This window comes from Eublepharis macularius, chromosome 7 (genome assembly GCF_028583425.1).
Source record: "Eublepharis macularius isolate TG4126 chromosome 7, MPM_Emac_v1.0, whole genome shotgun sequence".
Classification (NCBI taxonomy): domain Eukaryota; kingdom Metazoa; phylum Chordata; class Lepidosauria; order Squamata; family Eublepharidae; genus Eublepharis; species Eublepharis macularius.
The window spans coordinates 50,066,515-50,083,229 of NC_072796.1; the positions used below are offsets into that span (position 1 = coordinate 50,066,515).

Consider the following 16,715-nt stretch of genomic DNA (forward strand, 5'->3'; position numbering starts at 1 on the left):
AATACATTGTGTGAGGGTAAGTAGCTTTCTGGGCACCAACCATATTACACAAAGCCTATAACTGATTTACCAGTATAATTAATAATACAAAGTTCTCTTCCACCAAAGTGGCCCTGAAGCAATTATATACCATCTGTCCAACTTAAATAAGATTCCTGTGATCAAACTGCTTTACTTTACAAGTATTCCCTGACAACTTAGATTATCAGATGCCTGGAATGTGGAAATTTATATCAAACACATTTTGGTCTCACGCCAAAAGATGCTACTAATTATTTTCATTCAAAAAGGTACAGCTTATCTAATGGAAGCAAAACAGAAAGATCAACATTGCAACTCAAACAGAAAACAGAGCTTATAAAAGGAACTTTTATTAAATGAAAGAATCTGTTTTGTGGATCAAATATGAAATAGAATATACAAAAACTTTACATCTGTTCATTCAAAGAAATAAAATGCTATCTAGAATGAGCTAACAGCCATTCCTTTCAAAAACAACACAAAATGGATAAATATTTTTATGGCAGTACAAGAATGCACAGAGAAACCTGTGCTAGAACTGCAGCTTATAGAGAAGCAAAGTTAAAAATCTAAATGTATCCTAAAGGATAAACTAATCCACAAAGTAACTTAAAAACATGGAAGTCAATCATTTTATATTCTCTTACAAGCATGTGGCAGACAGATCAAGTGCAGAGTTCACAAAGCTTGCATATCACATTCTCAGTTCCTGTACAAATATAAATTGTTTTTTATTTTTTTAAAAAAATCTTTATTTGATAACATCTCGCTGTGAAAAAACCATGTCCCATTAGGATCACTTTACTTCTTCCATGCAGTACATCTGTTAGGCCGTCTTTCTTTCCAAAGCTTGGTACCCAAAGCTATCACGGCAACATTCTTCAAATGTTCAATTGCAAATCTTTGTACAACTCTCTTTCATAACGTTTTGCAGAGTTCAAAACATGTCTTTGGCATATCATACCAAGTCTCCCTTTAATACTTTTTTTTAAAAAAAGAAGTATATATTTCCTTGAGTAAAACACCTTAAAAACATCTATTTCAGTTTCTGTAAAATAATGCATCACCTCCTCCTATGTCGCTTTGTAAAATATACACCATATGTGAAGTTGGGGAATGCCCTCTGTGAGTACTGACACAAGGGGCCTACTGGAATTCTGAGTGACTGCAAAAAGAAACACGTAATTACACATTCCCTTGCACAGGTAGGTCACATGAAGTCATTCAGTTCGGCTTCCAGTGCTGCTGCCATTTCATCTGCCTCTGAACTGCTGCCCTCCTCATCTTCATTGCTGGACCCTTTACTTGATTCACTGGCAGCATCATCTTCATCCAACTTTCGCTTGTGGCCCCTGCAAAAATGGACAATCATGGTTAAAATATTAAAAGAATTAATCTTGAAAAGGAAACCAAGTAGTAAAACTTTTACAGCCCATGCATGAAAAAATAAAGATTCACAGTTGTTGAATGCAGGAGTGGAAACTGATACCTCTCAGGCCAAACATTACATAGACCTTCCATTTGCTCTCTCTCTCTCACTCCCAGAAGCTGTTTAACGTCTAAGCGTGGGAAGAATATCACTGGATTTGCCAGCACTACTTGGGATGGAGGCCTTTGTTCTTCTTACACCTGCTCCCCACCAAAGTTGCCACTAATAAGCTCAGCTGCCAGTGATGGATATAATGGGATTGTAAAGTTATCATAAGCAACTCCTGCAGTAACTGAATACACTGGAAGGTCTCAAACATGGGGGAAAAAACCTTTTCTTTCATATGGACTATAATTTATTCTGCATTCAAGGGGCTCTCTTTCTACACATTTTGCATCAAAACATTAATATTCAACATTCAACTTATATACCACCCTTCAGGACAACTTTACACCCACTCAGAGCGGTTTACAAAGTATGTTATTATTATCTCCACAACAATCACCCTGTGAGGTGGATGAGTCTGAGAGACCTCTGGAAGAGCAGTGACTGACCCAAGGTCACCCAGCTAGCTTCGAAGTGGAGGATCAAACCCAGTTCTCCAAATTAGAGTCCTGCTGCTCTTAACCACAACACCAAACTGGCTCTCATTCTACTGTCAGGCCTCGGCCTGCATTGCACAATTAGTATAAGATCAGCTTTAGCGAAGGAACAGACCTTAGGCTATATCCTATAGCTCCCTTTCTCTTCACTTAGTGGAAGGCAGTCATAGGATAAAAATCAGGATTCTTTGTTTTTATTTCAGATGGTAGTTATTTGTGTATATCTGAATTAATGCTGCTACTCTGCATAAGCATTAGCTATTCCTAGACAGTAGGAAAATTAGTGATTTACAGGTGTAACTGTGGCTAGGCCAATTGAATACTTCTAAGCCATTATTCAAGATTATATGAACATACACTAAAAAGTCCTCTGGCAAACAAACAAAGAAAAAAACTTTATGCCATTAGAGTGCTCACCATTCTCTCTAACATTTCCAACTCTAATACCCCAGAAATATTACAGCAATGTTCAATACTCAAAGAGCCAACAGCGCATTATCCCTAGTGCATTCACAGACTTTACTGAAAATTAATTTCCATAATTGAATCCTGAAAAAAATCCTTGAAGCCAAATATTCTCTAATATTTGAATCTAAGATAGCTGCTACAGTAAAAATACTAATATGACTTTTGAAGACAGTGTCTGATCCCAGTTATTCTGGTTACAGAAGGCTGTCTCTACCAGTTTTGCAATTTGAGTATGAATTGTTCTGGATCCAATCATTGCTAATTAATGAACCACACAGATGCCAAGGTACATGTGGTACTACATAATGTTCTGAAGTATAATCTAGAAAGACTTTAGTCTATTGTCTTGCCAACATAAAATGAAATAGAGAGAGGCTGTACATAAACTACATTACTGGTAAACTGATATAAATAAGGGAAATTATATTATATTTGTTCTCACACTAAGTAACTGCAAACAGTAAATGCTAATTAAAACTTAGGGTTGGATTCCATGAACCAAAGTGGGGTGGATTTTCTTCCTTTTTTGCCAGCATCCCTTTATGAACGGTCTTCAAGACAGACTGGAAGACCCTTGGTAAGCATCATAGGGCCTGTATTAGGGAAAAGGGCTTGTGTGAAATCAAACCCTCCCGCCACTTCGCTAGAAGAGGATGCTCAACCATCCAGCATTTTGGCTTGCAAGCAGCCCGCAAGTTACCATTTACACAGCTGAACATGAAACAACTGTTTGAATACAAATGGTTTGTATATGTTCTCAACTGTGCAAAAAAGGCATTGTGTATTCTCATACTGTTTTCCTATGGCTCCCTCATCTATTGAGCACCATATTAAGTACATTTACATTACATGGTGAATGACTTATAAATGTGAGGTCTCTCTCATTCTCTGATTGTATTAGTTTTGAGGAACACAGCCTATGAACTGAAATTGAATTCATCCTTAGCCAAGGAGGTATGCACTTTCATACTATATAGAAAAAATGAAAGTGTCCTAGATGGTATCCAAAGAAGGGAGCTCTGACTCTTGAAAGCTTATACTATGAAAATCTTGCTGGTCTCTAATGTGCCACTAGATCCAAATCCTGCTGTCCTAGATGTGAAGAACAAGGAAAAAAGGAGGAGGAGGACAGCTGAAAACTGCACAGGCACAAAACCAACACATATAACTTAACATGGCTGCTTCTGATATATAGTAATAATTTAGAATGCATAATCAGAAGTTACTGGTTGCCATGATGAATACTGTTACTAGTACAGATGAAAAACTGCTTGCAATATTTCTTGCAAGCTAATCTTCAAAGTGATCAATTAGACTTGATTCTAAAAAGCAGGCATTTCAAAGAAAGTCAGTTTGCATATCAGTTACAACCATCAGGGTGCTTACAGTATCTCTAGATCAGCCCTGCCCTCAAGTTTGTACAACTGACAGCAGACAAGTTTACTGCTGCTGTTCTTTCTGTCTCCTGGAAAACACTGCAATGCTTCAATGGGAGTATACAAACACGAGGGTTATGTACTCAAGAGCAATGAACAGCTGCAGATAGGCATGGTCTTGCTTTCAAATCCTGCAGTATATACTTGAATACCCTAACACTCTAGCAACAATCTTGCCTGCTGCATAAAGTGTGAATTGGCCTTAACACCCTTTAACTCCCTCATAGAGGTTGGTTAGTCAGTAGCTGATGGGAATTTTCCCATAGTTGCAGTATGTGTTGTATTAGATTTAATGGCTGATGGTAAAAAAATTCCCTTTGGGAAGCAGAGGCTTTTTAAAGGCTTCCATTTTCCTGCCCATCTCTTGGCACAACACTTAGAACAGATTTCTTCTCCAGAGCTCCATGTACACTAAGGAGTCCTACACAATCTCTTTACAAATAAACCAATGAGAAAAATAAGGCCTGGGGCATCTCTGTTTTCCATACCTTAATCTCTTTTCCTTTGTGCCAAGTGTGGTAAAACTGGTGGCAAAAGTCAATGTAGGGAGCTGAGTGTGTGAAAAGGCTGCTAAAGTATATACAAATTATAGACACATTTCAGAACTCTGTGTGTGTGTGTGTGTGTGTGTGTGTGTGTGTGAGAGAGAGAGAGAGAGAGAGAGAGAGAGAGAGAGAGAGAGAGAGAGAGAAAGAGAGAGAGAGAGATGGTACCTTGAAAATTATTTGTAGTTGCTTAGTGGTACAATGTGTAGAAACAAATACATTTTCTCCCCTTTTAAGTATAGACTCCCAGGAGCACCACAGGTATAATTTTGGAGAAAAGAGTATTGAAAATACCTTTCTCCTATGTTGGCAGACAGAAAAGTTTGGATCCAACCCATATTATTTTAAAGACATTTCAGAAAATAAAATCTATTTCACCTACGAATATTATGTCCTTAAATCTCAGTAAGAAATCTACTGTCCTAAGAAATTTTTTAAAATTAAGGGCTTTTTAGTTGGCCATTTTTCTATTTTCTTTACAAAAAGGTATCTACAGTTACACAGAATGTCTCTGTATACAATATGTAGATGAAGCATTAAGGCTAGATATCTGTGACATTAATATTAGCATTAGCCTTTCAAAGAAATGCTTAAGATTTCTATGTGCACCATATTTTATGCACTTAATTGAAATGGAAAAGGAAACCACAGAGAAGCAAGGAATTGTCTTATGATTGGAACATTTTGGATTCTGTGCTCACACATATGAGACAATGGCTTGGATCCAATGATGCGTAAGTGGGGATTTTCCCCACATCCCCCTCCAACAGCCTTCCTCTTACACAAGTGCAGATCTGCTGACATAAGAGAAGGGAGGGATGATTCCTCCTTTATCTGTCATCACAGCAGCTGCCTAAACTGTCCAGGTGGAATGATCCTTCTGGGGATTGAAAAGCAAGGAAAGTCTCTATCTGCCAGCATCACACATTGACATCATTAAAGATCAGGCACCTTAGGGCTAAGAGGAGTGAGAAATGCACAGGGTGCAGTAGCCTCAACCTGTATACTAAGGGCGGGGGATGTCATTCACATTACGCCCCCCCCCTTGCCTTTGAATATTGTTAACTCCAAGCCAGAGAAGCTAGGCACCGGAATAATGAATACATTTTAACTGATACTAAAATATGTAATTTGTTATTTATTTAAAAAGTGTTTACACTGCCTCTCCAGGAAACTTGCCCAAGAAGGTTTACCAATAAAACATAATAAAAACATATTATAAGTTGTTAATTAAAAACCCAGCCAGAGCATAAAAACAAAGAGCAGCTTAAAATAAATTTAAAGTGTCCAGGTTGAAAACACTATTCAATGAGGGTAAATATTTTTAAAAAGACATTAATGAAAATGGATTTTTCATTTCATTTTCTGATTAGTTACTATACAAATACACATCCTAATTTGGAGTATAGAAATGGCTAAGTAAAACTGGTATACGTCTATTTGGAATTCGAAGAAGAAGCAGGCTTTTTGGGAGGAAGCAGGGGTATTGCAGCAAGAAATAAACTAGAGGGATTAAGCAACATCCTGCCCTGGAAGCAGCCATCCAAGTCTATCATAGGCTTTCACGTGATGCATAATTATACCCATTACTTCTTTTGCATTTACACATTTTGTAATACATACAACATAAGGTGACTTTGATCCCCTAATCACTTCCCCGCATCCCAAACCCAACACAGAACATCCCAGAATTATTTTGTAATGTTATTTTTATTATAAGTAATTATACTTAGTTATATTTGATTAAGTATTATTCTATCCTTCTGTAAGCCTCTTCCCCTTGTTTCATATTTTTCACACTAAGTTTTATTCTAGTTTTTTCTTGTGTATATTTTCTATTATTCACTAGTTGCATAATTTTCTTTTTCTTGTTTTAACAAAAATCCTTAGTTATATGTGCATGGAGTTAGTTATCCCTACAGTATGATTTGGCCCGTATAACAATGAGTAACTTGTACAGCAGCAGACATTTTTATATTGAACCAAAGCACTATTAAATGATACAGTGGTCAGGATTAATGTACTTTAGTTATGAACAACTGAATGACACTTTTAGAGTACCCCAAGGAAAACAAAGAACACAATATTAGATATGTTTCCAATCTGGTGAACCTTTTTTGGAATACTGCAGGATACTCATTCTACTGTTTTTTTAATGTGGATATGAACTTTCAGGGGGAAAAGTAGGCATGTATTTGAACATATCATTTGTTCTGGTTTCACCAAATTCTAAACTCATTCTGATTTTTCATTTCTGAGAACTGTAAACTACTGAATATTGTATAAAACATGAGGATTAACAATGTAATCCTAAAGCCCCGCCTGGTGCCGGTGCCTGTGGCTGTGCATCAGTGTAAATGCGGTGCCACTCGTCTGCTTCCTAAAGACTTTCACAGGAGAGCTGGGCCAGCCAGCCAAGCCTGGCAAGGAACAGCCAGGAGTGAATGAGCCATTGTTGCCCAGGCAACGCTTCCAGGATTGACCAATTGCAGGGTGGCAGCAGCTGACAGCGCCGTGAGTGGCAGGGGAAGGTGTAACACGTCCTGAGACACATTTCCCGTCCCCAGCTGCCAAGCCCCGGCCCTGAAGGGAGAGACTCCCACGATCGGGCTTGCCACACCCTAACAAAGGCGCCTGCCCTGAGAGAAGCCCCGCCCCAGGAGGTGGGACACTGACAGTGCAGACGGGGTGCTCACCCACCTGCTCATCCTCATTCCCAACAAGGGGCAGGATGGCGGCAGAAAAACCCCTTGCTTGCAAACTCCACCACCACCACCACCACCGCTGCTGCCCCAAGGAAGATGCACCCCCTCCCCGAAAAACGAGTCCAGAAAGGCGGCAGAACCTGGTGAGGGATGCACTCGCAGCCTGCAGCACTTTGGATCAGCCCCTGAGAAACAGGTGATGGTGGTGGGGAGGTTTTTCAATGACAAGAATGCCCACTGGAAACCATGCAAGAGGCCAGAAGGCCCACTGGAGGCGATGGGAGCAACAAATGCCCACGGACTTGCGGCGGCGCCATTGAACACATCCCTGCATCACAAAGATGCAAGGACAAGGCAGGCTGGACCTCAAGAGCCATGCTCCAGTCCTGGGGTGACGCCCCCCAGAGTAGACTGATGGCCCGCGGGATCAGAGCAACTGATCCAGAGGCCGTCATCCACCCCCCCCACGCCAGATATCCCAAGTCTATCCCTGTCTCCGCAAACAGCAAAAAGGAGGGTGGTCCATCTTCCCGGAGGAGGAACCCCCAAGATCCCAAGATGTCGCTCCACATCCCCCACCTCCTGGCAGCAACCTCCCTTCCCCCACATGCAGTGATCATCTGCCTGGCTTATCAGACACCATCAGCTCTGTCTGTCAAGAGAATGAGAGTTCTCATGCCCCCACCCGCCCTGCCAGACATACAAGGGTCACACTACAATTCCCACTCCACTGGGAGGGGGGGAAGGGGGAAGAGAAGCTGGACAGGGCCCCAAGGTGCTACTGGACACCTGCTCCTTCTGGCAGCAGAGCCCACCCCATGTAATAAAAATGTAATGCCATAAAAATAGCTTCTTTTTTACTTTTCTAGGGTACAAAGTATTTAAACTTCTAACACACACTTGAGCAATCAACTTTTAGGATTGATATATTCTTTCTGAAATATCTTTGGATAATTGATGTAAGAAACTACTTTTTTGTTCTTGTGCGGATTGCCTTCTCTTTTGTTGTTACTTGAGAGTCACATTAAACACTGGTGCAATGTTTGTTGTATGGACTTTATAGGAGGGCAGTGCCGTATACCGGACAATGACCTCAGACTACTTCTTCAAGATGTAAAATAGTTTGCCCAAACTGAAGTTTTTCAGCTTGGTGCTCAGTAATTCATAAAAGTATGAGCTTGTCTTCTATCAATTTTCTATGGAACTATGAAAACTGTCAAGTGATAGAAAGAAAAATGGAAACAAAACAGACTTGGTGAAGTTAATATACTGTTGTGCTGGAAGACATTTGTCTTCTAAGAAATGGCTTTTAGATGATACATGCATAAGTAGCCTCTTGGGATAAACACCTTGGCATAGAAATATGTAAGACAGCACATTAAGTTAATCTAACTTGTTCTTTTCATTCATTTATTCAAACCTTCTAACGAAAATTTTTAAACCATGCAAAATAATTTGTCCGCTCCTTTTTTCAAAAAAAAATTTGGAAGAAAAAATAAAGGAATGTCCAATACTTCCTTTCCTATCAGTCTAGACTTTATCGTACTGCTTTAACAAAAAAGTACTATTTATAACGTAGTTAACATCTAAAATTCTATTTAGCACATTTATGAAAGTTTAAAGTTTAAATGCCTTAGATTTTTATAAGCAAAACTGTGGATATATCCAATACTAGACAGAGAGAATTGCAAACTGCTGTAGCCTTAACTTTAGCACCTGAATGTTAGTTTTTGCCATCTAGGAGTCAGAAAAAGAAAAGATGAAAGTTGGAACACAAATTTTATAACAAATGAAATGGATTATTGTACAGAAACATTCAGCCATAAATGGACTTGTAGCATATTTGGATACTTAGATACAATTTATAACAATGTTGAACTATTCAAGAGTGTCACGCATATCACAGCATATTTGTGGACAAAATTAGTCACATTGAGATAATAAAGATATTATTGAAAATATGCTGAATGTATTTGCAATATAATATTCCAACACTTTAAACTGGCCTTACACAAATCTTTATATAACACTTTGTAGTAAAACATGTATATAATTTCAAAAGAGAAAATATTTTATAGGGGTTTTTTTTCAGTGTTTTCCTATTTTTTTCATTGGAAAAATGAAAAAATTCATCGGAGAACCCCTCCTTCCCCCTCTAGTTTTGTGGCGGCCCTCACATCTCTGCCCTAAACTGCTGTTCCTCTTGAGCCATCAACTTTCTATACACTAAATATTTGTTTTAATAAGAATAAGAGTAAAATTTGTATCTATTAAATTCAATTATATGTTCTGCTTTGTAGCTTTAATGCGCAACAACAAATTAAACATGATTAATTTTCTAAAACTCTATGCAAAAAAATTACCTAGTGCCCTTCATGTATTAGCCATGTAACCCAATCAGTTATTCTGGCATGTTTACACACCATAGACAGTCCCTATCTGCACTAGGCTCTCATACCATATACATCAGGGGGAAAATACACAGATCCTATCACACCGAATGCAGTCATAAAAGGACTTGTAGCAGTGCATGCAAAAAACACAAACTCCTATATACGAACAACTGTGTCCACTTGTCATATACTGAAATGAATGGAATATTCACAAACCTGTGGTGAACATTTCAACCTTCACAGCGTTCTAGTTCAACTAGCTCCAGTGTGGGTGGAAGGATGCAACATAGAATGGCAGAAAAAGAACGGATACAATAATTCAACTGCATGAACCAAGGTCTGAACAGAGACTATGGATTCCTCTCTCATTAAAAAACTACATGGTAGAAGAAATGATGAAAATGCTTCCAAATTGAAGAATAGATTCCAAAATGAAAATTACTTTAAAAAGCAAGACAACTGGACTTAGTGTCAGATAGGTAGCCTTGTTGGTCTGCAGGAGAACAGCAGGATTCAAGTTCAGTTGTGCCTTAGAGACCAACAAGATTTTCAGGGTATTAACTTTCAAGAGTCAAAGCTCTGTTCGTATATTGCACTTGTGGGCTAGCTGCTGTTCAATTCATTTCAGCATCTGATGAAGTGGACTGAACACTCAGGCTCATAAATAAAATTATTCTAAGGGTAAAGACAGAGATTTTCTTCATTAATAAACATCCAAAGGATGGTACAGCTCTGAGCATCTCGTCTTTAAAAGCTCTCTTCATCTTTATGACACTAATCCTTACTAACACTGTAACCAGAATTATAGGAACAAGCTTTATGTATAACATGCTTTTACTACAGTAACTGCATGATTTATTAATTTTCATTGAAATGAATAATTTGCTAAGCATCTTTAGATCTCATCTAGATCCACTATTAGAAGGGACTGGATCCTATGAATTGTACACACACCTTCCTGAATTTTCCTTCCCCTAGCAGCAATGTGACTCCAAAGAGTCAGTGTTAGCCACTGAGTTACCCTCATGGACAAAATGACACCCAACTGCAGTAAGTTGGACAAAGCCAGCTCCCTCCCTCTTGACTTGGCTGAGCTTCCTTCACTAATAGAAGAGGTAAGGAACAATTTCATACAATTCACTCTCCTTGATGAAGCTCCCCAGGCCACATTAGGTGTTACTGAGCGGGAAGATAAATCCACATACTTTATACATTAGCAGTAGATCGAATTTAAGATAACTCTATAAGCATCCACAATATAGTACTGTATCTCTTCCAATTCCTAATATAAGCTCAAGCAAAAAACTGCTTTATTATTCTGAAAAGTGTCAGAATATTTCTTCAAACACGTTTTCCTAACTTTATTAGGAATGTGGAACATTTCTTTCCCTGGAAAAGTAAGTAAACAATGTTAATTTTTAAAATTAAGAATCCTACTTGTGAATTATGTAGCAGGAAGATTTTTAAATCCCTGGATATTTCAGAAGGTGTATCTGTCACTTTCCCTTACAGACATATTAGATTTCTGTAGGTGGAAAACCAACATCAAATGACATCTTGCAAGTGCTGATGATTTCAGCAGAGAGCACCGAACTGTTAACAAGTGCACATGCTCTTGTGTTCAGGATAATTGGTGGTCTGGGTCAATCCTGACAGTCAGAAGAACTGTTGCCTAATGCAAGCACACCACATTTTGAAATTTCTTCAGGGAGTAATTTTATGTTTTTATCTTAGAAGCTGTATTGGGTGTCAAAATACTGCCCTGACAGCCAGGACTATATTTAGGGATCTGGAAAAAACATGGAACATAGTTCTGTTCAATCAAGATGCTATTTCTACACCAATGGTATCTAATACAATTTATATGCCAGCTAGGAAACATTTAATTCTTACAGTAAATGGCTAATGTCATTTAAAATTTTAGAAAACCAGTTTATGGGCAACATCATGTGGTAAAAAGCTGTACTATACAATACTGTACTGTAGGGAAGTGGACCAAAGAGATACATATAGCTAAAGGGCTAGGGATTACAGACTTTACTTCTATGTACGGTCTGTTGTATGATCCTACTGGATAGTTTATATGTTGTTTAATATATCAGTCTTTGAATTGCTCATGCTCTGATTAGTATTTCTTCAACTCTGTATTTGATTCCTGCTAGTTTTAAAGCTTTGCAAATTTGCATTTACATACCCAGTTACATTATTTATTGAAATGTTTTTGAAACTGACTGTACTGACTCATACTATGTAATCTGCCTTGAGTCTCAGTGAGAAAGGTGGACTATAAATAATGTAAATAAATAAATAAATTCACCTATATTTTCTTTGTTAAACTGAAATATTTGTTGGGTGGCACTTCTTTAAACTATGCCTTCAAAATGAAGTCATCTTTCATGCAGTTATTTACGTGACTTGGCCACTGGCGAAAGTGACTGTAGCTGCAGCCTTATGATCACTGACCTAGGACAAAGGCCCATTGGAACCTGTTTCTGAGTAAGCATGTATGTATATGAATGCTAACACTGCTCTATCTTAAAATTTTAATCCACTGTGTGGAGTAGTAATCTGGAGAAGGAAGAAGCTTAAGAAAAACAGGGTTGCACTTACCTGTAACTGTTGTTCATCGAGCGGTCTTCTGCTGCAGATGTTTCAAAGCTGCTAGAGGCATGAGACGCTCGCCTAGCCTTTTCATGAGCTTTCCCCCCAGGAGCAGCTATAAAAGGTGGGGCGAGCAACTCTCTCCCTCAGTTCTCTAAGCTACTGGTGCAGAAGGAAGGTAAGGGAAAACAGCTCATGGCAGGAAAGAAGAGAGGAAGGTTTGCCTGCACAGAAGACCACTCAACAAACAACAGTTATAGGTAAGTGCAATCCTGCTTTAATCATCACATTTTCTGTGGAGACCCACATGGGTGATTAGTGAGCTAACTTACCCAGGGGGCATGAAGCTCTTTTGTGGAAAAGACTTTTCAGGATTGTTTTGCCTACATCTGCGTCCCATCTGGAGTCCATGTCAATGGCATAATGTTTGATGAACGTAGATGGCATTGACCAGGTGGCATGATTGAGGTAAGAACCAAGGAATTGGCCTGGACACTGGAGGATATAGATTAGCTAGATCTCTAAGGAAGGACTTGCATTCTGGCTGGGCAAAAAGAAATTTACTATTTATGTTGTCATGCTGGGTGGAAATGGCAGCCAAATTGACCTTAATGGAGGAATCAGCCAAACCCCGAGGCTTGTAAAATAGAAGTCAATGAGGCAGAGTCAACGTCTATGGCGCAATGAGAAATGAAGGTGGATGCAGACAACCAAGTTACAGCACATCTGATGGACAGCCCTGCCCAAAAGGCAGCTGATGATGTTTATGATCTGCTGAAATATGCTCAAATTCTAATTGGACAGTCTATGTGCGATAAATTATAACAGACCCTGAGGGTGGAGATGATCCATCTGGATATAGACTATGAAGAGACTCTCAGAACTTTCTTTGGACCAGAATAGACTACAAATGAACTGACATATTTTCTAAATTCCTTTGTCCTTTCTAAATAAAACAAAATGGCTCTATGAAGTGTAAAGTTCTGTAACCTTTCATGTCTAAATAGTTTGGATTTTATTTCTGCTTGCTAATTTGGGGCTTTTAACAATTGTTAATGTGAGCTGAAATGCAGGTCTCTTAGGAAAGGAGGAGGAGGAACTGGATGGGTGAATGGAGTGTGCCCTGATTGGATGGTAGCTGTATCCTAGGGGGTGGAGTGAACTGCAGTTTTTAGACAGTGAATATTGAGAGAAAGAGTTCATTCTAGTTAAGTCAGGCAAATTGTGGTGGAGCTTCAGAGGGTGTTTCTGAGAGAAAGCTTTCTGGCCAAATCAAGCAAACTGTGTGAAGCCTGAGAGTTTACCTGTGTGTATCTCTGAGAAAGGCAAACTGTGTGAGAGTCTGAGTTAGTCTTTGGATGTCTCAGAGAAAAGATTCTGGCTAAATCGGGCAAACTGTGTGGAAGCCTGAGAACCTAATTCTATATATGTCAGGCAAACTGTGTGTGAGCCTGGGTCACCCTGTATATATCTGGGAGAGAGATTATTCCAGTATACAAGGGGCAAGAACAGACTTTTTAAACTATCAACCTATTAGTTTGCTTTGTGTGGTGGGAAAACTATATGCTAGACACCTCTATTGGAAGGTTTGTGACTGATAAGCTAGGAAAAACATTTTAACAGAAAAACAAGCTGGATTTAGAACTGGCTGCTCTACAATGGACCAATGTCTGATTTAGTGACATCTAGTAGAGAAATATACTGCCAGGCCATCAGAAGCATTGTACACAGCATTTGTCGACTACAAAATGGCGTTTGATAGCATGTCACACAAGAAACTCTGGTTAAAACTCAAAGAATCTACGATATACTGTAGATTGATGGCCCTTATACGTGCCCTTTATGAGGACAACCAACTATCAGTAAGATGCAACCCTCAATGGCACCTGTCTTATAAGGTGCCAGTTAGAAGGGGTGTGAAACAAGGATGCCTATTTGCCCCTTATCATTCAATTTATTATTCGTGGTACAGTCCCTATCTAATCTGGATTTTCACCCCCCAATCGTTGAGAACAGATCCATTCTTATGATATGCAGATGACACAGCTATTCTGTCATACACCAAGATAAGGCTGAGAAGAGCCCTCCGAGCACTTTCAACTTATTGTAATGAGGAACATCTAAGTACTTGTCTTTGCCAAAAGACCCAGGATGCACAGGTGGCAAATAGATGGATATAAGATTGAACAAGTCAGTGTGTTCAGATATTTGGGAATTGCATTTCAATCTTCAGGTTCATGGGCTGCTCACCTTTCACAGGTTACAGAATCCGCTCCAAAAAACAAAAAAAACAAAACAGCCTTAGCAGAGTTGAGATTTTTTCATACTAAAGGTGGAGCTTACATTTTCAATGCTCTGAAGATTTTTTTCAGGGCAAGATGGTATCTCACCTTATGTACGGTTGCGCAGGTATCCCTATTCCAAACTTGAAGCAGTTCAATCAAAAATTTTAAGATCCTTATTAGGAGTACCAAGATGTGTTCTTAATGTTTTGCTTAGGCTACAGGTGGGATTAGTTTCACTGGAAACCTGGGTCTGGGTTTATGCCATTTGCCTATGGCTCAAAATAAAATTATCCCACTCAGGATAACTCCTTTAATCCTCTTGGATAGTTTTCGCTCAAGCTGGGTCTTAGCAATAGAATGTAAACTGTCACTACTGGGTTTTTCCAGTACATCTCTTCTGTACCTTGGTTACCAAGGAGCTAGAGTAATTACTAAACAGATATTATGGGACCCATCTCTACAAGTGGATAGAGCATGAGTTTTGTATGTCCCGACAGTGAGAAATAGAAAACAAAATTTTGCTCCGCTCAGTTACCTTTTCTCATTGGAACTTCCGAAACATCAGAGCTTTTACTTTAGCATGACTCAATGTTCTCCCCTCTGCTCTTCTGGAGGGGAGATATGTTCATATCCCATATGTAAAATTGTCTTTGCCCCTGTCAATCTGGACTGGTAGGGACAATTGAGCATGTTCTTTTACAATGCCCGTATTAACAGGAGATACGAATAAAGTACATCACACCAATTACTGCTGCCTATCCCGGCAGATGTAATCAATTTTATTCCACTCTCTTAGCTGATTGCTGTAATAAAACTACTGCCAAGGTTTCAGGATTTTGCAAGACAGAATATCACAACTATAAGAAATGTTAACAATATTTTATCAACTTTATTCGAGTATATTGTTTAATTCCCTAGAAATGTTTAGATATGTAATCAATGTATTCATTATATATTACTGCATATGCTGACAAATTCTGATATTGGATCATAATAATAAAACTTATTTATGAATTGATAAGAATAAGATTTAAAGTATGGGTGAAATCTAGAATAAAGGCGAGGCCGAGTGACTCCCTGGGTCTTTGCAGTGAACCTGTGTGGAACAACCTGCAAGACTGTTACAGAATTCCACACAGACTGTTGTTTTACTGACCGACAAGATGGATTCACAAAAAGGCAGTCTATCAAAACAGGTTTTCTAAATGATTCAATGAAGTACTCACATTAAAGGGATGGTTGCTGGAAGAAATAAATGTATGGATCTCATCAATATTAAACTGTGCAAGCTAAAGAACACATACCTGGGCACACTGTCTGTCAAACTTCTTTCACTTGATGTTGTTGAAACAGGCCTCTCTTCTATTGTAATATTTCGAGTCTCTTCTGCATCACTCTGAGTTTTCTTTCCTTCTCCTGCTTTCTTTTTTTCACTGTCACTTTCATCACTGCCTTCTCCTAATATGTCATCAACCTGCCAAGCAAGCAACACAACAGTTCAATGTAGCAGTCATTTAAACCGTTAATATGAATGTCCTTTACAATAGCTTTTAAACTTTGATATTTAAACATTATTATCATTTTAAATAATAAACATGTTTAATATTATATTTTATTATTTTTATTCTAGCTTTACTCCATTCCTCTCTGGAGAGCATAAAGGAAAAATTTATTGAGAACATGTTATTCTGAAACTCTTTAGGGCAAAAATGGCTTGCAACATACAATAAAACCAAACCAATGCAACAGCACAATATTTTTTTAAAAAAACATGCACAGTGAAAGGCGTTTGAGGACATGGAAAAAATTGGAAACTTCAATCCCATCCCACACCTGCATGGCTGTGGGGCTTCAGCAGGTTACCCCCCCCCCTTTCACTGACTCAACTTTTCTCAACATCTAATGTCCCTTACAGTATCTTCAAACTGTTTAGGGTTTTTTTCTTCCTTTTTCTGTTCATTAAAGTAATATTTTTCAACACACTGTAAAGTTTTCTGAGTATGATGAAACCTCCTACTTTGTGGGTGGTCTGGGTTTGCTATAACAATTGTAACAGTGGCTGTTATAATTGTTATTATTGGGAAGAAATATACAAATATATATACAAAAATAAACAAAAAATATACATAATCAATTCCCCAAGCATAAACTGCCAAATATTAAATTCTTTAATCCTGACAAATTAAAATGTCAGAATATATTCACCAATATAACATTTTGAGGATGCTTG

General features: G+C 38.5%; 1 protein-coding gene across 1 annotated transcript in view; it reads right to left on the bottom strand.

Moving 5' to 3' along the window:
• Positions 1-372: 372 nt before the first annotated feature.
• The window catches only part of CTDP1 (CTD phosphatase subunit 1), a 102,150-nt gene continuing 85,807 nt past the window's right edge, over positions 373-16,715 (bottom strand). Inside the window, exons 12-13 of the mRNA XM_054985603.1 lie at positions 15,790-15,959; positions 373-1,373 (exon numbers count right to left, since the gene is read on the bottom strand). Coding sequence (XP_054841578.1) covers positions 1,232-1,373; positions 15,790-15,959 — 312 coding nt within the window. The 3' untranslated portion in view covers positions 373-1,231. The remainder of the gene's footprint in view (positions 1,374-15,789; positions 15,960-16,715) is intronic.